The sequence below is a fragment of the Hylobates moloch genome, unplaced genomic scaffold (genome assembly GCF_009828535.3).
Source record: "Hylobates moloch isolate HMO894 unplaced genomic scaffold, HMol_V3 SCAFFOLD_40, whole genome shotgun sequence".
NCBI classification, from domain to species: domain Eukaryota; kingdom Metazoa; phylum Chordata; class Mammalia; order Primates; family Hylobatidae; genus Hylobates; species Hylobates moloch.
In genome coordinates, this window is record NW_026652315.1 from 1,274,831 (window position 1) to 1,298,874 (window position 24,044).

The window sequence follows — 24,044 nt, forward strand, 5'->3', positions numbered from 1 at the left end:
AAAAAAAAAAAAAAAAAAAAAAAAAAGAAATGAAGAACGATCCCTCATACCTTTTACCCAGTTTTCCCCAATTGGAAAATTTAGTAATTTTGCAAAATTTAGTAAAATATCAAAACCAGGAAATTGACATTAATAAAGTCGAGATACATGGCTGGACACAGTGGCTCATGCCTGTAATCCTAGAACTTTGGGAGGCCAAGGCAAGAGGATCACTTGGGCCCAGGAGTTCAAGACTAGCCTGGGCAACATGGCAAAACCTTATTTCTACAAAAATACAAAAATTAGCCAGGCATGGTGGAACATGCCTGTAGTCCCAGCTATTCAGGAAGCCGAGGTGGGAGGATCACTTGTGCCCAGGAGGTTGAAGTTGCAGTGAGCTGTGATCATACTACTGCGTTCCAGCCTGAGAGAAAGAGCGAGACCCTGTCTCAAAATAAATAGATAAATAAGTAAATAAAATCAAGATATGGAACATTTCTGTTAACACAAGAATCCCTCCTGATGCCCTTTTATATCCACACCCACTTCTGTCACACCCTTACCCTCTTCTTAACCCCTGACAACCACTAATCTTTCTCCATTTCTATAATTTTGTTATTTTCAGAATATTATATACAGTGTGTAATCTTTTTGGATTGCATTTCATACTCACCATAAGTCTCCAAAGCATCATCCAGATTGTTGCATCTATCAATAGTTTGCTGTTTATTACTGAGTAGTATTTTGTGGTGTGGACATACCGTGGTTTTACTTGTTAAAGAGCATCTTGGTGTTTTCCTGCCGGGCACGGTGGCTCACGCCTGTAATCTCAGCACTTTGGAAGGCTGAGGCGGGTGAATCACTTGAGGCCAGGAGTTCGAGACCAGCCTGGCCAACATGGCGAAACCCTGTCTCTACTGAAAATACAAAAATCAGCTGGCTGTCATGGCGTGTGCCTGTAATCCCAGCTACTTGGGGAGGCTGAGGCAGGAGAATCACTTGAACCCAGGAGGTGGCGGCTGCAGTGAGCCAAGATCATGCCACTTCTCTCCGGCCTGGGTGATGGAACAAGACTCTGTCTCAAACTGCTGTAAACATTTGTGTACAGGTACGTTTTTCATTTCTCTGGGTTAAATGCCCAGGAGTGCAGTTGGTGGGTTATATCATAGTTGCTTGTGGGTTTGTGTGTTTGTTTGTTTGTTTTTTAAGAGATAGGGTCTTGCTTTGTTGCCCAGGCTGGACTTGAATTCCTGGGCTCAAGTGATCCTCTTGCCGCAGCCTCCCAAGTAGCTGGGACTACAGGCATGCACCATTATGCCCAGTTAACTTGTGGATTCTTTTTTTTAAGAAAGCAACAAACTGTTTACTAGAGTACCTGTACCAAAAGTTTACATTCCCACCAGTAACATATGAGTGATCCAGTTTCTCTGCATCTTCATCAGCATTTAATGTTGTCACTATTTTTTATTTTAGCCATTCTTAGGTAGCAATATTTCATTGTAGTTTTAATTTGCATTTCTTTTTTTTTTGAGATGGAGTCTTATTCTTTTGCCCAGGCTGGAGTGCAGTGGCACAATCTCGGCTCACTGCAACCTCCTTCTCCCAGGTTCAAGTGATTCTCCTGCCTCAGCCTCCCGAGTAGCTGGGATTACAGGTGCCTGCCACCACGCCCAGCTAATTTTTTTGTATTTTTAGTAGAGACAATGTTTCATCATGTTGGTCAGACTGGTCATGAACTCCTGACCTCAGGTGATCCACCCGCCTCGGCCTCCCAAAGTGCTGAGATTACAGGCATGAGCCATCGCACCCAGCCTAATTTTCATTTCTTTAATGGCTAATGATGTTGAACATCTTTTGATGTGCTTGTTTGCCATTTGTACATTCTTTTTAGTAAAATGTCTCTTCATGTCTTTTGCCCACTTTCGAATTAGATTGGTTCTTTACAGTTGAGTTTTGTTTTTGGTTTTGTTTTTTTTTTGACACAGGGTCTTACTGAGTCACCCAGGCTGGAGTGCAGTGGCATGATCATAGCTCACTGCAGCCTCAAACTCCTGAGCTCATGTGATCCTCCTGCTTCAACCTCCTAAGTAGCTGGGCACATGCCACCATACCCTGCTCACTTTTTAATTTTTTGTAGAAATGAGATCTTGCCATATTGCTCAGGCTGGTCTCGAACGCCTGGGCTCAAATGATCCTCCCTCCTCAGCCTCCCAAAGTGTGGGACTACAGGTGTGAGCCACCATGTCTAGCCCCTTTCCCCATTTTTTTATTTGGCTGTGTGTCTTTTTGTAATTGAGTTGTAAATGTTCTTTATATGTTCTAAGCACAAATCTCTTGTCAGATGTATGATTTGGAAATATTCTTTAATTTTTACTTTTTTTTTTTTTTAGAAATGGCGTGTCACACGCTTGAACTCCCAGGCCAGTCTTGAACTCCTGGCCTCAAGCAGTCTTCCCACCTCAGCCTCTCAGAGTGCTGAGGTTACAAATGTGAGCCACTGTGCCTGGACTTAATTTCAGTGAAGTTCACTTTATTTTTTCTTTTGTCCCTTATGCTTTTGGTGTCCTATCTAAGAAGGCTTTGCCTAACCAAAAGTCAAGAAGATTTAGTTCTTTATTTTCTATTAGGAGTTTTATAGTTTTAGCACTTACATTTATGAATATGGTCAATGTTGGGTTAATTTTTGTATGTGGTTCGAGGAAAGGGCCCAACTTTATTCATATGCATGTAGATAGCCAGTTGTCCTAGTACCATTTGCTGAAAAGGTTATTCTTACCCTGTTGAATTGTCTTGAACTTAGCATGATCTTTGTAAAATAAATCCTTCCCTTTACCCTTGCCCTCCTCATTGCCTTAAAAGCATCCAGTTTCATTAAAATAAGATTTAAAATCCTTATAAGTATTTATGGGTTTTTGTTTTTGTTTTTGTTTTTTGCTTTTTTGAGACAGAGTCTCGCTGTGTCACCCAGGCTGGAGTGCAGTGGCACAGTCTTGGTTCACTGCAGCCTCAACCTCCCGTGCTCAAGCAATCCTCCCTCCTCAGCCTCCCAGTAGTTGGGACTACAGGCGCACACCAGCATGCCTGGCAATTTTAGTATTTTTTATAGAGAGAGGATTTCACTATGTTGCCCAGGCTGGTCTCAAACTCCTAGCCTCAAGCGATCCTCCCACCTTGGGCTCCCAAAGTGCTGCATTACAGGCATGAGCCACTGTGCTTGGCTCAAGAAGAAAGGATATTATTTCTTTCTTTTTCTTTTTTTTTTTTTGGATGGATTCTCGCTCTGTCGCCAGACTAGAGTGCTATGGCGTGATCTCGGCTCACTGCAACCTCCACCTCCCGGGTTCAAGTGATTCTCCTGCCTCAGTCTCCCAAGTAGCTGGGACTACAGGCACTCACCACCATGCCCAGCTAATCTTTGTATTTTTAGTAGAGACAGGGCTTCACCATGTTGGCAAGGATGGTCTCGACCTCTTGACCTCATGATCCGTCTGCCTCGGCTTCCCAAAGTGCTGGGATTACAGGCGTGAGCCACCACGCCCAGCCAAAAGGCTATTATTTGTTTACCTGATTAACTGTCATCTCCCACTAGAATATAGGTTTTATAAGGGCTGGACTCATAGCACAGTATTTAGAACAGTGCCTGGCACATAAATAAATATTGACTGATGGAATGCAGCATACATGTGTGCATCCATTAACTCTAGGAAAGCAGAGATCATAATAGCAAGGACTTGGCAGTGCTTTTTTTTCATCTCTGTCCATTGGTAAAAGCTGCTGGGATTCAGGAGAATGGGAGAATGGCTTACTATAAGCAAGGCAACTCTGAGAATTTCATTGAAAAGTCTCAACATGCCCAGCAGTTTATACATCCAAGGTTGGATTCTGGCAGATGATAATGCCAGATAATTTAGATTGTGAAGAATGACAGTCTGAGGAATGTAAGCCTGAATTCTTTTTTTTATTTTTACTTCTTCTTTTGTTTGCTTGCTTGTTTGTTTTTTTGAGACAGGATCTTGTTCTGTTGCCCAGACTAGAGTGCAGTAGTGTGATCATAGCTCACTGCAGCCTCAGATGGCTCAAGGGATCCTCACACCTCAGCCTCCCAAGTAGCTGGGGCTGCAGTTGTGCATCCGCATGCCCAGCTCACATACAAAGTATTTTAAATATTGTAATTAAGAATTAGACCAATGACAGAGAATAGAGGCGTAAAAAGATCACTATACAGATAGAAGTAGGGCACTCTAGAGCAATGGGGAAAGGCAATCCTTTAAACAAAAGGTTCTAAGACAATTAGGTAGACATAGAGGGAAAAAATGAAACTGTTTCCTACAACTCACACTGCAAAATTCTATTCCATGTGCACTGAAGTTTAACTGTAAAAGTCAGGTGAGGTGGCATCCCTGCAGTCGCAGTTACTCAGGAGGCTGAGGTAGGAGGATCACTTAAGGTCTGGAGTTTGAGGCTGCAGTGCACTATGATAGCACCTGTGAATAGCCACCGTTCTCCAGCCTGGGCAATAAGTATGGTCCTGGCTCTACAAACATGGAGGGGGAAAAAAGTTTAACTATAAAAAATAAAGCTATATAAGTTTGAAACTATGTTCCTGATCTTACGGCATCACTGTAGGGAGGGATTTCAAAAACAAGATACAAACCTATTAACTGTAAGGAAACATTAGTAAACATGACTGCCTTAGAACTGAGAATTTGTGTTCATCTAAAGACATTCCAAAGAGAATGTAAAATCAAGCCACAGAGTAGAAGATGAATTGCAACTTTAAAAAATGACTAAAGGATTAATAATCAGAAAGTAGGAGCTCCTACAGATAATTTTTTAAAGATAGCCCAGCAAAAAAAAGGAGCAAATGACTTGGATAGGCACTTCACAAAAATAGATATCCAAATGGCCAATGAACGAATGAATTGGTCATCAGGGAAATACAAATTAATATCAGAATTAGAGACCACTATACATACATCAGACTGGCTAACATTTAAAAGTCTGATGGTATTACGTCGGGCGCAGTGGCTCACACCTGTAATCCCAGCACTTTGGGAGGCCAAGGCAGGTGGATCACCTGAGGTCAAGAGTTCGAGACTAGCCTGGCCAACATGGTGAAACCTCGTCTCTATTAAAATACAAAAATTAGCCAGGCATGGTGGTGAGTGCCTGTAATCCCAGCTACTTAGGAGGCTGAGGCAGAGAATTGCTTGAACCCAAGAGGCAGAGGTTGCAGTGAGCTGAGATCACGCCACTGCACTCAAGCCTGGGCGACAGAGCGAGACTCTGTCTCAAAAAACAAAAATAAAAAATAAAAGTTTGACAGTATTAAATGTTGGTGAAGATGTGCAGCATAGAGAATTCTCATTTCTTGTGATGAGAATGGAAATTGGCCATCTACTTTTGAAACCAGTTTGGTTTATCCATTGAAGTTGATGCCAAGCATTCCTTAAGACTAAGCAGTTTGGCAAGGCATGCACTCTTGATGAGTGGAAGAGGATAAATGTCCTAGAATTTTTCACAGCAGTGTTATTTGCCATAGTCTCAAACTGAAAATAACTTGAATAGCCATCAAAAGGCAAATGAATAACCACATTATGGTGTATTCTATGGAATACTGTACTACAATGAAAACAAACATCTGCATACCACTATATACAACAACCTTATATTATGTATTTTTTTTTTTTTTTTTTTTTTTGAGACGGAGTCTCGCTCTGTTGCCCAGGCTGGAGTGCAGTGGCGTGATCTCGGCTCACTGCAAGCTCTGCCTCCCGGGTTCATGCCATTCTCCTGCCTCAGCCTCTCCGAGTAGCTGGGACTACAGGCGCCCGCCACCACGCCCGGCTAATTTTTTTTGTATTTTTAGTAGAGACGGGGTTTCACCGTGGTCTCGATCTCCTGACCTCGCGATCCGCCCGCCTCAGCCTCCCAAAGTGCTGGGATTACAAGCGTGAGCCACCGCGCCCGGCCCTATGTATTTGTTGATTTGGTTTATTATTTGCTTTTACTCTAGAATATAAGCTTTATGAACGCATAAACTATTTTGCTCACTGTTGTGTCTGTAGATTCTCTAATGGCACCTTGTATGTAGTAGTATGTATTAGGCATCCAAATAAATTGGATGAATGGAATTCCGGGGCGGGGGGGGCGCGGGGAGACAAGATCTTACTCTGACACCCAGGCTAGAGTGCGGTGGCATGATCATAGCTCACTGCAACCTGGGACTTCTGGGCTTAAGCAATCCTGTCTCAGACTCCTGAATAGCTGGGACTATAGGCACACACTCCCATGCCTGGCTAGATTGTTTATTTTTTGTGAAGACAAGGTCTTGCTATGTTGCCCAGGGTGGTCTCAAATTCCTGGGCTGACGCAGTCCTCCCCCGCTAGCCTCCTAAAGTGTTGGGATTATAGACATGAGCCACTACACCTGGCCTTGAGTGAAATACTAATGTACAGATTCTGCCTATGAATATTTGAAATCTTTTTTTTATTGCTACTCTAGAGAAATATATTTGATTTTTGTATATTGATCTTTTTTTTTTTTGAGACAGTGTTTTGTTCTTGCTGCCCAGGCGTGATCTCGGCTTACTGCAACCTCCACCTCCCGGTTTCAAGTGATCCTCCTGTCTCAGCCTCCCAAGTAGCTGGGATTACTGGTGCCCACCACCACGCCTGGCTAATTTTTTGTATTTTTAGTAGAGATGGGATTTCATCATGTTGGCCAGGCTGGTCTGGAACTCCTGACCTCAGGTGATCTGCCCGCCTCAGCTTCCCAAAGTGCTGGGATTACAGGCATGAGCCACCATGCCCAGCCTATTGATCTTGTGTTTACTATTGTAGTTGGGTTTTAGGGGGTTTTGTTTTGTTTTGTTTTAGAGACAGTGTCTTGCCCCATTGCCTAGGCTGATGTGTAGTAGCATGATCATAGCTCATTGCAGCCTTGAACTCCTGGACTCAAGCGATCCTTTCCTCAGCCTCTTGAATAGCTGGGACTATGGACATGCACCACCTTGTCCAGCTAATTAAAAAAAAAAATTTTTTTTTAGAGGCCTTGCATGGTGGCTAACGCCTATAATCCCAACGTTTTGAAAGACCAAGGTGGGAGAATTACTTGAGCCCAGGAGTTTGAGACCAGCCTGGACAACATAATGAGACCTGTCTCTACAAAAAATTTAAAAATTAGCTGGGTGTGATGGCGTGTGCCTGTAGTCCCTGCTATGCAGGAGGCTGAGGTGGAAGGATTGCTTGAGCCTGGGAGGTCGAGGCTGCAGTGGGCTGTGATCACACCACTGCATTCCAGCGAGAGTGACACATGAGACCCAGATCATACCACTGCACTCCAGCGTGGGTGACAGAGCATGGGAGACAGAGTAAGAAAAAATCTCAAAAAAATTTTTATTTTATTTTTAGAGACAGTTTTGCTGTGTTGCCCAGACTGGTCTTGAACTCCTGGCCTCAAGATATCCTCCTGCCTCAGCCTCCTAAATTGTTTGCATTACTGATGTGAGCCACCACACCCAACTTAGTGTGGCTGTATTTTTGTGGATTTCTTAGAATTGAAAATTTAGATTATTTGAAAAGACTTACTGAAGTTGAGTTACTAATGAAAAGCACTATAAAGTAAAGGTGTGGAGGAAAATAACATCTGAAGAGATTGTGCCCTCAAATTGTTTCTTAAGGGTCTAACTTCTCATTTTACATAAATCAAAGCTGGAACTCATAGATGTTTTTTTGTGCAATGTACGTAGAATCTTATCCCAGGGATCTTCTTGCAAAGAAAAGGATTTATTTGGCTCTGCATCAAAAGATTGACCATTGAATACTTTTTTGTGTTTTAAGTTAATATGAAATGTTTAAGATATGGGCCAGGCACAGTGGCTCACACCTGTAATCCCAGCACTTTGGGAGACTGAGGCAGGCAGAGTACTTGAGGTCAGGAGTTCAAGACCATCCTGGCCAACATAGTGAAACTCCGACTCTACTAAAAATACAAAAATTAGTTGGGCATGGTGGCACGCGCCTGTAGTCCCAGCTACTGGGGAGGCTGAGGCAGGAGAATCACTTGAACCCAGGAGGCAGAGGTTGCAGTGAGCCAAGATTGCGTCACTCCTCTCCAGCCTGGCGACAGAGCGAGACTCCGTCTCAAAACAAACAAAACAAAAAAAAATTAGTCAGGCGTGGTGGCGGGCGCCTGTAATCCCTGCTACTCAGGAAGCTGAGGCAGGAGAATCACTTGAACCCAGGAGGCGGAGGTTGCAGTGAGCCAAGGTCACACCACTGCACTCCAGCCTGGTCAACAGAGTGAGACTCCATCTCAAAAAAAAAAAAAATGTTTAAGATATTTATGCCTGTAAACATTTTCCACAATTTCCTGCTGTGACTTTTTGAATTAACTGATTGTTTTCTCAACCAATCATCAGTTCCAGTTGTGTGAGTTAAGAGGCTTTTAGTATTGTAGATTTTTTCATAAACAAGGAAAATAAATTGTAGCCCAGAATGGTGGTTCTCAAACTTTCCTATGCGTCGTAATCACCTGGGCAGTGGAATGAAAACTTAGACAATTGAGAAGCAATGTGAGCCTGAAATTCTTTTACATCTTTTTAACAAGCTCCCCAAGTTTGAAAAACACTGCTGTGAGTATTGTGCAGATATATGTTGAGACCTGTGGTATTCAAAGAGTAAGTCTTCAAGGTGATCGTTTGAATGAAGAAAACATTGGCCCTCTTATTTTTATTTATGTAACTCTAAAATTTGTATTTGTTTTATTAGGTATATAACTAATACAGCAATACACATAAATAATTTATAAATAAATATAAATATATTTTCATGTATGGAAAGGCAACTATATAAGTTGTTTAGACAGTAGAAACCTCTTTTTCTTCTATAGTCAAAGCAAAGTGTAATGGAGAGTAGAGAAGCCCAATTTTATTTTCCTATAGCTTAAAAGTTTAAATTTACTCTACTGCCGTACCTCTAAAAACAAAGATTAAGTAAGAATCATGACGCATATCCCGTCCCTGATTAACATACATTAACTTTTCTTAAGGAAAATAACATTAGTTATCTCTACTCATATCTCCACTATACTTTTCTAGGAAATAAGTAATAAAATGGAATAATTTTATTAATCCTATAAATTAACATATTTAAAGTTGCCTTGCTTTAAATGTGTAACATTTGTTTTTTAGTTAAAAAAAAAAAAAAACTTTTGCTTGATACTTGATGCTGGGAGAAAAAAATGGATATTTTCTTATTTTTTCTTCTGGAATAGTTTATGTTTTATTTTGATCACTTAAATACATGTTTATGACCTTAAGAAATAAAGTTGCATGTAATAATCCCATTTAATCTTTTTTTGCATAATTAAACTAATACAACTGCAGTATTTTTCATAATGTGTCATACTGAGCTGTAAACAAACGTGGAAACTGTTGGGTTTTGATTTTAGTGCTGATTTTGTTTTTCGTAAATAATAGTTTTATATTTAGTATTATATTAGAATAAAATTCTAAAGAGTGATACAGCTTTCTTTTGTTTTGTTCCTCATCTTACCATGATTAGTGAGACAGTCATTTGTTTTCTAGATTGATGACATTGTAAAAGCTGTTGGTAACTGCAGCTACAACCAACTAGTGGAGAAGATCATCTCTTGTAAACAGTCAGACAATAGTGAGCTGGTTAGTGAAGGTGGGTGAGTGCTGCTATTTCCTGACTTTTGAAATTCTTGGCAAGATAATTTTTCTTATAACTTAATGTCTTTCAAATTTCTTAAATAAGACTTCTAAAAAACACATGTTATATTACTTGTATGAATTTTAAGAAGTAACCATCCATAGGCTGGGCACAGTGGCTCACGCCTGTAATCCCAGTACTTTGAGAGGCTGAGGCAGGCGGATCACCTGAGGACAAGAGTTCACGATCAGCCTGGTCAACATGGTGAAAGCACGTGTCTACTAAAAATACAACAAAAAATTAGCTGGCCATGGTGTTGCATGCCTTTAATCCCAGCTACTCAGGAGGCTGAGGCAGGAGAATCACTTGAACCAAGGAGGCGGAGGTCGCAGTGAGCCGAGATCATGCTGCTGTACTCCACCCTGGGCAACAGAGTGACTTTTAAAAAAAAAAAAAAAAAAAAAAAAGAAGTAATCATTCATAAAGGTGCCAATGAAAGGTTTTTCCTAGAACTCTTTTTCATTTAACTTGTAAAATCAGGCCTGGATTCTATTAAAAATTTTTGGGATCACTTGCTAACTTTGCTATGGTCAGGTACCCAGAGGTTACTGATGATTACTTTCTTTAAAAAGGTTTATTATTTAGGAGTCTGAGTGGACTTTATCATTGATCCTGAACACTTCAACTGACTGAGTATTACGGTGCTCAAGTACTCTAGTACTTCTTTTAGTAGACCTCTGCCTTATATTTCAGTGTAATACAATATATTAAAGCCCCATTCTGGATCAGAGTATGCCTCTGAAAATCAGTTTTCCTAATCCTTAGCTAACTGGAATTTCTAAATTCATCATCACAGAATCAGTTTAATATTTTTTAAACTGTGTTCCAGTCAATGATGAGAAAAGGAGATTTGAAACAGAATGCTATCAAAAGGCATAGGATGTAGATACACCTTCTCAGTCCCCACTTTACTCTTTCAGAAATATACATAAATACCGAGGCTATAATTCTTCTGTCTATGAAAGGTAAACAAAAGAGAAAGAAAAATCATGAGAAGTAGGGCATGAGTTTTAGTCTCTCTCAGACACACAATTATTTTACATAAGATATAATAAAAGTTTATTACAATTATCACATTTTTAAGAATTAAAACTAATGACTACAAGAGCATATGAGCATATAAAAGATATGTACATAAATTCCATCTATATTAATCAGAACCCAACTAATTACATTACTTAATTATCCAGAAGTTTAACACATTTTTGTAAAAGAGGAAAATAAGAAGAAAATGCATAGTATTTTAGTTAAGGTTTATCCTAATCTTTTTTTTTTTTTTTTTTTTTTTTTTTTTATGAGATGGAGTTTCACTCTTGTTGCCCAGGCTGGAGTGCAATGGCGCGATCTCAGCTCACTGCAACCTCCACCTCCCGGGTTGAAGCCATTCTCCTTCCTCAGCCTCCCGAGTAGCTGGGATTACAGGCATGCACTTATTTTGTATTTTTAGTAGAGATGGGATTTTGTCATGTTGGTCAAGCTGGGAGGTTTATGCTATTCTTCTACTTGCAATAAACATATAAAGATACAGGGACAGGCTGGACATTGTGGCCCGCACCTGTAATTCCAGCACTTTGGGAGGCTGAGGCGGGAGGATTGCTTGAGCCCAGGAGCTTGAGACTAGCCTGGGCAATGTAGCAAGATCCCATCTCTAAAAAATAAAAATAAAAAATTAGCCAGGCACCTGTAGCTCCACATACTCGACAGGCTGAGGCTGAAAGATCACTTGAGCCCAGGAGGTCAAGGCTGCAGTGAGCCAAGATCATGCCACTACACTCCAGCCTGGGCAACACAACAGAAATGTCTCGAAAACAAAACAAAACAAAACAAAAAACAGTGTAGAGTCATTGATCATTGATTTGTCTGACAACTCTTTTGTTACAGCATGAGGCAGCAGTGTTCAAATTTTAGGAGAGAAAGAAGTAACAAAAACTGTTACAAAAGTATATTCTATCGATTAACAAAATTCCTTCTCAATGAGCTAGAATGTATGGGGAAAAAAATTCCACTCACTAGAAGTTTGCATTCTTATACAAGCTCTCATTACCATAGATAATTACTAAAAAGAAGCTCCTATTTTAAAAATGTCTATCTACGGAATCCTTCTTTTTCAGTAATGTCCAATATACTAGAGTATGCTATTCAGTAGTACTTGAAGGAACAATAGGATTCAGAAAGTGGTAACAGACAGAATGCTAGCCAAGAATACTTGGATAAACTGACTTACAGAGCACGAAGCTATGTGAAACAATGTTAACATCTTTCCCAATTCTGGCTACAAATACAGTAAGGGTAGGACTTAGTACTACAATAATTAACAAAATGAACAAAAAAGTCAGTTCCTGCATTACTTCTTTTTCCTTAACCTGATGTCACAAATATTATTATTTCTCTGACATTGATTCCTCAGGATAATGAAAAACTATGGTTAATATATGTTGTTGATAATTTAGGAAGAACATGGTAAAAGCAAAGAAAGAAACCCTCTAAAATGGTATAGAATGTTTAGGGAATATCTGCTGGGCATATTTATTACTTTCTTGATATATAAATTTCATAATAGTGAAATTCTACATACCAGATTTCCATATTAAAGAATAATTATAAGTGTCATTTAGCATAATTAAAAAGCTAAACTAGATTTTTGTTCATAAGTAACTACAAATTTGTAGTTCATTTGAAATAATTACTTAACTCCAATGGTTACTTGTATAAGACACTAAGAAATCATGGAAAATAAAAGACCATAATAGACATTTTTACTTACTTTGCAGCAATTAGCTTTCCTTCATCATTTTTCTTCATCAAATTATCTTTTTTTTTTTTTTTTTTGAGACGGTCTCACTCTGTCACCCAGGCTGGAGTGTAGTGGCACGATCTCGGCTCACTGTAACCTCTGCCCCCTGGATTCAAGCAATTCTCCTGCCTCAGCCTCCCGAGTAGCTGGGACTACAGGCATATGCCACCATGCCCGACTAATTTTTGTAGTTTTAGTAGAGATGAGATTTCACCATGTTGGCCAAGCTGGTCTCGAACTCCTGACCTCAGGTGATCCGCCAGCCTCGACCTCCCAAAGTGCTGCAACTACAGGCATAAGCCAACTTGCCCAGCCCATCATATATCATATTATCTTGAGTGGTGTTCAGTTGAAGTAATCCGCTTTCTTTTTCTGTTTAGCCTGCAATTGTAGCTTTCCCTTTAAATCAATAAAATACCTCAAAGCCAACTTATTTCTAATCTTTATTAAAAAATAAGTTTTGGTCACAGGTGATAACTTTTTAAAAATTCAAACATTTTATTTCCTATCAAGGTATGGAGAATAAGAAATACATTCACTAAAATTCCTTTTTAAGGGAAAAGAAATGTTATTTAGCAAATAATCAAATAGAGTTAGGTGTTCTTTCAACTTCTTTTAGATAACATTCGCTTTCCTTGATTCTGTTACCTTATACGTAAAGGTACAGAACTTTTACTTTACATAGAATACTTAATTGTAGAATACACTGATTTTAGGTGTTGATACCTTTTTTATTTTCTACTTCTTTTCCAGTACAATGATGAATAGAAACAATACCTTTTTGAATCTGGTTGTGATTATGCTGATTTTTCATGGCAGCAAAAATCAGCAAGTTTAAAAAAAGCTCAGTACCAGCAGCCAGACTTGACCAGAGCCATTCATTTAATTCCAGATGATCTCAGGAATGGTTCTTTGTGTGTGTGTGTGTGTGTGTGTGTGTGTGTGTGTGTGTGTGTGTGTTTGTTTTGAGACAGAGTCTTGCTCAGCTGCCCAGGCTGGAGGCTGGAGTGCAGTGGTGCAATCTTGGCTCACTGCAACCTCTGCCTCCCAGGTTCAAGCAATTCTTCTGCCTTAGCCTCCCAAGTAGCTGGGAGTACAGGCTCATGCCACCACGCTGGCTAATTTTTTGTATTTTTAAGTGAGACAGGGTTTCACCATGTTGCCCAGGCTGGTCTCGAACTCCTGACATCAGGTAATCCGCCCACCTCAGCCTCCCAAAGTGCTGGGATTACAGGCGTGAGCTGCCATACCCAGCCCAGGAATGTTTCTTTAACAATTGTTCCTAGGACAAAAATATGCATATAAAAATATTTCTAGGATATGTATTCATTTATTCAAATATTTATTGAGCCTTTATTACGTGCCATAGACACTGAACATTATAGTTTGGCTTCTTATCATTTTTATTAAATAATATTGGTTTCCTTTTCTTTTTCTTTCTTCAACTTTTATTTTGAAAAATCTCAAACCTATAAAAAAGATTGTAATAGCACAATGAACATTTATGTGCTCTTTACCTAAATTTACCAATTGTTGATATATTGAATGTTTTCTTTGTTTCTGTATTCCTACACACACAACACACAATCCTTTTTTTTTTTTTTTGAAATGGAGTTTTGCTCTCGTTGCCCAGGCTGGAGTGCAATGGTGCAACCTTGGCTCACCACAACCTCTGCCTCCCAGGCTCAAGCGATTCTCCTTCCTCAGCCTCCCGAGTAGCTGGGATTACAGGCATGTGCCACCACACCTGGCTAATTTTGTATTTTTAGTAGAGATGGAGTTTCTCCATGTTGGTCACGCTGGTCTCAAACTTCCAACCTCAGGTGATCCGCCCGCCTTGGCCTTCCAAAGTGCTGGGATTACAGGCATGAGCCACTACACCTGGCCCTACACACTTTTTTCCCTAAATCTTGTAAGAATTAATTGCAAATATAGCACTTTACTTGTAAATGCTTCATTGTTTGTCTCCTAAGAACAAGGAATTCTCTTATATAAATTCTCCTATATAATCACAATACAATTATCTCAAGCAATTTAGCATTGATACAATATTATTTAATATATTGTTCATATTCAGAATTCTCCCTTTTTCCCAGTATTGCCCCTTATAGCTTTTAATTTTTTTCAATGGAGGCTCCAATTACAGATCATTTAGTTGTCACATCTCTTTAGTCTTCTGTCATCTAGAATAGTTCTGTAACCTTCTTTCCTCCCTCCCTTCCTCTCTTTCTTCCTTCGTTTCTCCTTTCCTCCCTTGCTTCCTCCCTTGCTTCCTCCCTCCTTTCCTTCCTTTTTTGTCTTTTATGACATTGACTTTTTAAAATAGTCCAGGCCAGTTGTTCCATAGAATATTCCTCAATTTGGATTCATCTGATTATTTCCTCATTAGTAGATTCAGGTTATATATTTTTGGCAGGGATGCTACATAGGTGACATTGTGTCTTTCCCAGTGCATCAAATCGAGGGCACATGAGCCTAATTATCTCATTATTGGTGATGTTCAAATATGATAAGATAATATCTGCCAGGTTTTTATATTGTAAAGATGCCCTTTTCCCTTGGTAGTTAATAAGTCACCTGTGATACTATTCTTTGAACTGTGTGAATATGCTATTCCTTAATAATCTTTCACCAAGTAGATTTGATATCCATTGATTCTTGCCTGAATCAGTTATTACTGTGGTGGTTATAGTTTCTGTTATTCCTTCTATTTATTAGTTGTTATTCTTCTGTAACAGAACAGTTTTCCCTTCTCTTCCTTCTCCTCTTTCCCCATTAAAAAAATTGTATCAATATAAACTCATGGATTCCTTTTTATTCAGACAGAACGGAGTCTCATTCTGTCATCCAGGCTGGAGTGTAGACACCTGGCTAATTTTTTGTATTTTTAGTAGAGACAGGGTCTCACCATGTTGGCCAGGCTGGTCTCGAACTCCTGACCTCAGGTGATCCACCCACCTCGGCTTCCCAAAGTGCTGGGATTACAGGCATAAGCCATTATGCCCAGCCCACTCATATGATTTGATTCTAGGAGTGCAGTAGGGAGCCCAGAACATTTTACTGTGCCAAAAAATAAGTGCTCAAGTAAAGATGAGGAGATATAAAAGAACACAAGACCCAACTTGAGGGCATCCCACTGGCCGTATCCAGGCCGGGTGTCTAGACTGCACTCCAGTCTAGAAACGGAGTGAGACTCCATCTCAAAAAAAAAAAATCATATGAGCTTTTATCTTTTCAAGTAAAATCTGGGCATTTGTCATTAAAATAAATTGTTTTGCCCATCCTTTTGAGGAAAAAATACATTAATATAATGTATTTGATCTTTGAAACTTAAATGTGGATTAAATTCTTAAAAATTAGATTGTTTAAAGCTGTCACAGTGACAAGTTAAGTTCTCACTAAGCTTAAATTCGAACACAAATCTCAGACAGGACCACATCTAGACAACATTTTTAGATAAATCAAGTTTCCTTCCTTCCTATTTCTACTTTCTATTCTTTTTTGCCTAATTATAGTACCTCTGTAACTTCACCATCTTTAAGGCATTCATCACTTTCGTGTTCTCTAATAACTGTCCAGTAACAGAGGAAAACAGTTTAATGAACTAATTTATTATTGAATTTCTTCTTTGTTTTTTGAGATGGAGTCTCGCTCTGTCACCCAGGCTGGAGTGCAGTGGTGCGATCTCGGCTCACTGAAAGCTCCGCCTCCCAGTTTACGCCATTCTCCTGCCTCAGCCTCCCGAGTAGCTGGGACTACAGGCGCCTGCCACCACACCTGGCTAATTTTTTTGTGTTTTTAGTAGAGACGGGGTTTCACTGGGTAAGCCAGGATGGTCTCGATCTCCTGACCTCGTGATCCGCCCGCCTCCCAAAGTGCTGGGATTACAGGCATGAGCCACCGTGCCCAGCCTTAAATTTCTGAATGTAAGAAACATTTTCAAATATAGTAATATTCTCAGGAAAATGAGGCTTAATTTAAATTTATTTTCATGAATAATACTCTTATTAAGTTTTTTTACCTTTAGTATCATCAATAACAATAACAATAAAATTGAGATTTAATGTGAATGTTGTAAATAAACTGGATTATTTGAATCAATAATACCTCTTTGAGCGTTATAATGATGCTCTGATAAGTTTACAGATAAATAAACCGCTGTGTAACCCTTAGAGTTGTTTTCCAAAATTTGTTTAAATAGTTGTAAAAAGTTGAAACTAGATTGACCTTTTCAATAAAGGCTAATTAATTATAAAAATTTAAAACTAGATAGCCTTTTCCACTAAAACCACTGTTTAAGAGATGACAGGAGAATTATGAAACATTGTTTTTTCTAGTTCTTAATAAGCTATGCTTTATGGTTTGGGGAGATATATAATTCAAGTGGCATTTATAATACTCATCTGCAATAAATTTTAAAACTTTAATACCCATAATAATTCTCCTAGGTTACAGTCTTCACTTTGCCATAACTAGTTTGATGTCCTTGGGCAAGTCACTTATTCTCTCTGAGCCTGTGTCCTATTCTGTAAAAAGAAGTAGCTGAGAAAGACCTTTCTGATGTTGAATTTTTGAATTTCACACTAACATGAAAGTAATGTACTATATCGCCACTGAATTTCTGTATCTCTTTGAAAGGGATCTGTGGAGAGGATATTGTGTGAGTAAGGTATGGAAGGGGCTTTTAAAAACATTTTTCTGAAGGGAACATTTAGTAATACAGATATTACAGACAGCAGTGGTACTTTTCAGCACAGGCATAATGCCTACTTTTTAAATGCTACATAACAGTAAATGCTATTTACTAGCGTATATCATAAATGCTGTTCATTAGTGTATAGTAACTTAGTTCTTAGCAAAGTAACAACAGTAATCAGGTGGAGAAACCTCTTATATCTAAATGTATAAACCCAAGAAGTTGCAAGTATTCAATGAATTTCTTTTGGCTGTAGACCTCTTTATAATTTTTGTACTTCTGTCATAACAAAGTCCTTGCAATAGTGTGATAATTAAAGTGTGGTAACTTTTTACAACCACTTTGTAGCTTGAATACTATGGTTTGACACTAAGGGATGTCGAGGGAGTGGAATAAACCTATGTTATCTGCTTCTGGCACTACCAAGTTTTATTTTCAATTTATTGTTGAAGTGTTAGTTTCACACCAGATTTATCTTTAGTCCCTGTATCTATATCTCTCAGATCACTTATGAAACTTTTTAGGGCATTCCCTTCCCTCCTCCCCCATTGCTTCCGAGACATCTCTCCTTACTCCAAAGGAAGGAGGGAAATAAGAAGAGAAATACAAGTTTAAAAAATATGTATACAGTTGATTCTCATTATTTGTGGTAGCTATGTTCTATAAAGTTACTGTGAACACTGAATTAGTGAATGCTGAACCACTGTCCCCAGGATAAATATGAGTTAGTTTTCAAGGAGCGTTTGGTAACATTTTCATCACCTGATCAATACATAAACTTGTTTTATGTGTTTGTTAAACACACCTTATTTAATATATACTGTTGATTCACTAGCGTTAAACTCACAGCCAACAGCACTACAGATAGAATATCCCTAATCTGAAAATCCAAAATGCTCCAAAATCTAAACACCAACATCATGCTCACAGGAAATGCTCATTGGAGGATTTCAGATTTCTCATTTTCACATTAGGGATGCTCAGCTGATAAGTATAATGCAAACGTTCCAAAATCCAAAAGAATCCACACCCAAAACACTTCTGATCTCAAGCACTTTAGATAAATGATACTCAACCTGTGTAACTCATGCCTGAACGAAACCTATCTAGCACATGTATTTTCTCTGTAAGGCACATCACAGCCTTTGTCTACTGAATACTAGCCAGCACTTCGGCATTATGTTTGGATGCTGTTTGAAACAGCAAAATCATCAACAGAAAGCATAAAAATGTGAAAAACATGGCACTAAATAGACCATGAAAGGGACACTTGTTTATAGTATGCGAGAGAGCTGAAGCAAGAAGGCAGAATGTTGCCTTGTTTGACCTCAGCTGGGAATGTGCACATTGGGCCACTCAGAATTTTCACCAGTCTTCACATGTCCACAAACAAGCATGAAAATGCTGCAAGTATTGATTTGGGGTTTCTAAATAAATTTTAGCCAGTTAGATGAACTTGCAGATATGAACTTGCAACGAGGATCAATTGTGTATATGAAGATCAGTTGTGTATATATATGTTTTAAATTATACCCCAGATCACTTCTGTATATTTTATTGTATTTCAAAAACAAAAGCCATAATATCTATTTCCGAACTAGATAAATCTACATGAGTGGCATATGTTGGAGGAGATTAGCATAAAAATGGTGTAAAAAACCATTAAAAATGGCATCATTTATCCCACGGCTTTCTGTTCAGCCTTATGCCTACTTTCAGTTTTAAAGCAAGAATTGAGAAGTTTACAACTTAAGAATTATCTAGGATTTTTGTGAAATCTTAAGCTACTCAATTTATTAGGGCTACTTTTAATTTGAAAACACCTTGCTATTGGGGAGGTAGCTGTTGACTGACATTTTTCTTTCCCACCCATTTTTAAAATTGCCTGACACCTGTCTTTTTACTTGCTTTGATGGCTTTTAGTTTTATTGTGTCTGCTTTTTTACTGCAACCTGCATGAAATCCTTTGTAATAGTAGGTGAAGTATAAGTAAATGCATTTGTTTATAAAAAAAGAATTTCACATAACTTATTTATTTAGGATAGGAATGTCTGTATACACGTATTTCATTGCAAAATTAAAAACACAAATGTCCAATTTGGAGCCATCATAAAGTAGGGAAAGTATTATAATGATTGGCCTTTTTCCATACTTGGAACACACTTTAAATAGAAAAAGAATAACTTTTTAATTTTGAAATTATTCTTCTATCTAATATTATGCATTGGTTCTATAGGCTTTGTAGCTGAGCAGTTTCTAAATAACACAGCCACTCAACTGACATACCATGGATTATGTGAACTAACTTCAACGGTTCAGGAAGGAGAACTTTGTGTGTTCTTTCGGAATAATCATTTTAGCACCATGACCAAATACAAGGTATGATATAGAAATAGCTATTTAATCGTGATTCTAAATCAAAGGAGCTTGATTTAGAGATGTCTTTTGATCTGCTTATAAATAAAAGATTTTAGCATAATATTTCTTAACCATCAAATTGTGAAGGTAATTATTAAATACAGTACTTCTTAAGGATGGGATGGATAAACAATTGAAGTGTTACCTCAAATCACTTTTTGTTTTTTAATTCTCAACTTCTTTTTCACAGATGTTTGCACTAAGAAGTATTTTATTATTTTCTTTCTGAGAAAAAAAGAAGATAAACCCTAGAGATAGAACTAGGATGACTTCCTTTTTTTTTTTTTTTTTTTTTTTTTTTGAAATGGAATTTCCCTCTTGTTGCCCAGGCTGGAGTACAATGGCGTGATCTCAGCTCACCCCAACCTCTGCCTCCCAGGTTCAAGCGATTCTCCTATATCAGCTTCCCGAGTAGCTGGGATTACAGGCATGCACCACCACGCCTGGCTAATTTTTGTGTATTTTTAGGAGAGACGGGGTTTCTCCATGTTGGTCAGGCTGGTCTCCCGCTCCCCACCTCAGGTGATCTGCCCACCTCGGCCTCCCAAAGTGCTGGGATTACAGGCGTGAGCCACCGCGCACGGCCAGAACTAGGATGACATCTAATGATGGAAGTTTATATTTCAGTGCTAAAGGAATTTAGAAGAAATAAATTTTTTTATTTATTTAGATGATTTGCCTTTATGATAGTGTTTGCTATTATTAAACTTTAATAACTTTAATGTGACCAAACATTAAATTCTTTAATAATGTGTAGCTTTAAATTCTTCCTATAGTGCCATTTATGGCTCTGTCAAAAACATTTACTGTTTTACTCTTTTTATCTCTTATAGCCATTCTTTTTGTTGTTACAGCTGTCACTTAGTTCAGAAGTTTGTCAACTTATACGTAGATTTCTTCAGTAGTACAGTAGAATCCTGTTCTGATCCCATCAATAATATACCAAAAATGTTCAGTAGCACTTCCTGCATGGGGATAAAAATACAAGATATGTTCTATTCGCCAACACTTTACTTCAGCCAAAATGGTGTCTATTCACTGATAACCCTCCATCCCATACACACATTATACCTTCTAATTTCTGCACTTTACTGCCATATCTTGAAGGGGTGGGTTGCCCCTCCACACCTGTGGGTGTTTCTCGTTAGGTGGAAGGAGAGACTTGGAAAAGAAAGAGACACAGAGACAAAGTATAGAGAAAGAAAAAAGGGGGCCCAGGGGACCTGCGTTCAGCATACGGAGGATCCACGCCGGCACCAGCCTCTGAGTTCCCTTAGTATTTATTGACCATTATCGGGCGTGGCAGGATAATAGGATAATAGTGGACAGAAGGTCAGGAGGTAAACACGTGAACAAATGTCTCTACATCATAAACAAGGTAAAGAAAAAAGTGCTGTGCTTTTGATGTGCGTATACATAAACTTCTCAATGCCGTAAGGAGTAGTATCGCTGCCAGCATGTCCCACCTCCAGCCCTAAGGCGATTTTCCCCTATCTCAGTAGGTGGAATATACAATCGGCTTTACACGGAGACATTCCATTGCCCAGGGATGAGCAGGAGACAGAAGCCTTCCTCTTATCTCAACTGCAAAGAGGCGTTCCTTCCTCTTTTACTAATCCTCCTCAGCACAGACCCTTTACAGGTGTCGGGCTGGGGGACGGTCAGGTCTTTCCCTTCCCACGAGGCCATATTTCAGACTATCACATGGGGAGAAACCTTGGACAATACCTGGCTTTCCTAGGCAGAGGTCCCTGCAGCCTTCCGCAGTGTTTTGTGTCTCTCGGTACTTGAGATTAGGGAGTGGTGATGACTCTTAACGAGCATGCTGCCTTCAAGCATTTGTTTAACAAAGCACACCCTGCACAGCCCTTAATCCATTTAACCCTGCGTTGACACAGCACATGTTTCAGGGAGCACAGGGTTGGAGGTAGGGTTACAGATTAACAGCATCTCAAGGCAGAAGAATTTTTGTTAGTACAGAACAAAATGGAGTCTCCTATGTCTACTTCTTTCTACACAGACACAGTAACAATCTGATCTTTCTTTTCCCCACAATATCTCACTCCTTAATTCCTGTTTGGAAAGGTCTTCTCATTCCTTTTTGCCTGTCCAAATTTTACCCATCCTTTAAGAAGCATTTCAAATCCTAACTCTTTAGTAAAGCTGCTTCTACTCTCCTCAAACCAGTGGTTCTCAACCCAAATTGTATGCTAAAACTGTATGGGAAGCTTTTTTAAAACTGCCAATCCTCAGAACCTACCACCAACTCCATTAAATGAGAATCTCTGGAGGTGGGATCTGAGCATCATTAATCCTGAGTGCTTTTCAGTTTATTTTAATGTGCAGCTAAGGCAGAGTACAATTGTCTAACCATCATCTTGCTCTTACTGGCTACATCATCTTTTTTTAGCCCTTATTGGTTAATACCTAGTTACCAGTTTTCTTTCCATGTAAATGCCTAGTTACCAGTTTTCTTTCCATGTGTCATTTTTTTTTTTCTAAATGAAAGTGGCTTATTAAAGTTGTGAATTACATCTTCCTATTTTCTTCAACACTTTAGTCAATGAATTACACAAAGTAGTATAAAATAATGATTTGTTTGCTTATGTAAGAATACCCTTAAAGCTCTTGCTCTCCCATTCCTATCTTAGTTATAGCAACAGCTCATTTGTATAACTTCAACATTTTAGCTAGATGTATGTCAGATGTGGGCCCAGAGTCATCCATAATCCTCAGAAATCTAAGGCCAAAGGACATAAGGATCAGATTTATTGCCACATGGTGAATACTGCTAAATCATTTTATTTCTTAACCGGACCTTTCAAGTCTAGGATTTATTCATTTATTTAACAAATATTTATTGAGCATGTATCATGTCTGGGTGCTCACTAGTAGTAGAATACAGCCATGAGCAAGGCAGCTATGGTTTCTGCCTATTAAGGACCTCCTAGTTTGACAAGGGGCAGATATTAAATAGTTATACAAATAATTATTGATTTATTTCTATTGAGATACATTTTGTTAAGGATACATATCACAAGATGTGAGTGTTTTTATCAGGATTTATAACCTAGTTGCTTTTATCGGGACTTATAACTTAGGGAGTGTCAGGGAAGATTTATTTAAGAAGGTCACATTTAAAATGATACCTGAGGCTGGGTGCGGTAGCTCACGCCTGTAATGCCAGCACTTTAGGAGGTCGAGGCGGGTGGATTACCTCAGGTCAGGAGTTAGAGACCAGCCTGGCCAACATGGTGAAACCCCGTCTCTACTCAAAACACAAAAATTAGCTGGGCATGGTGGTGGGTGCCTGTAATCCCAGCTACTTGGGAGGCTGAGGCAGGAGAATTGCTTGAACCTAGGAGGCGGAGGTTGCAGTGAACTGAGAATGTGCCATTGCACTCCAGCCTAGGCAACAAGAGCGAAACTCTGTCTCAGTAAATAAATTAGTTAATTCATTAAATAAAAATAAAATGAAACCTAAAAAGTGAATCTTCTAGTTTAATCAGTTGGCCAAAAAAGAGTTAACTTAGCGGATAGAACATGTATGCAAAGGCCCTGAGGAAGGAAAGAGCTTGACTCCTGAGGAATTAAAACAAAGTCAGTGTTTTTTGGCTGCATAAATGTCTTCTTTTGAGACATTTATGCAGCCAAAAAACACATGAAGAAATGCTCATCATCACTGGCCATCAGAGAAATGCAAATCAAAACCACAGTGAGATACCATCTCACACCAGTTAGAATGGCCATCATTAAAAAATCAGGAAACAATAGGTGCTGGAGAGGATGTGGAGAAATAGGAACACTTTTACACTGTTGGTGGGACTGTAAACTAGTTCAACCATTGTGGAAGTCAGTGTGGCGATTCCTCAGGGATCTCGAACTAGAAATACCATTTGACCCAGCCATCCCATTACTGGGTATATACCCAAAGGACTATAAATCATGCTGCTATAAAGACACATGCACACGTATGTTTATTGCAGCACTATTCACAATAGCAAAGAGTTGGAACCAACCCAAATGTCCAACAACGATAGACTGGATTAAGAAAATGTGGCACATATACACCATGGAATACTATGCAGCCATAAAAAATGATGAGTTCGTGTCCTTTGTAGGGACATGGATGAAACTGGAAAACATCATTCTCAGTAAACTATCGCAAGGACAAAAAACCAAACACCGCATGTTCTCACTCATAGGTGGGAATTGAACAATGAGAACTCATGGACACAGGAAGGGGAACATCACACTCCGGGGACTGTTGTGGGGTGGGGGGAGGGGGGAGGGACAGCATTAGGAGATACACCTAATGCTAAATGACGAGTTAATGGGTGCAGGAAATCAACATGGCACATGGATACATATGTAACAAACCTGCACATTGTGCACATGTACCCTAAAACCCTAAAGTAT

At 39.0% G+C, this 24,044-nt stretch overlaps 1 protein-coding gene across 4 annotated transcripts in view; it reads left to right on the plus strand.

Annotated features, from left to right (window-relative positions):
- Positions 1-24,044, plus strand: part of LOC116463515 (ubiquitin carboxyl-terminal hydrolase MINDY-2) — a 95,877-nt gene that overhangs the window by 43,937 nt on the left and 27,896 nt on the right. For all 4 annotated transcript variants that reach the window (XR_009212080.1, XR_009212081.1, XM_032146644.2 and 1 more), the window contains exons 5-6: positions 9,570-9,672; positions 19,444-19,586. Coding sequence is in view for 2 of the 4 variants with exons in the window: in XM_032146644.2 (XP_032002535.1) it covers positions 9,570-9,672; positions 19,444-19,586 (246 nt within the window). In the remaining 2 variants the exon portion in view is untranslated. The remainder of the gene's footprint in view (positions 1-9,569; positions 9,673-19,443; positions 19,587-24,044) is intronic.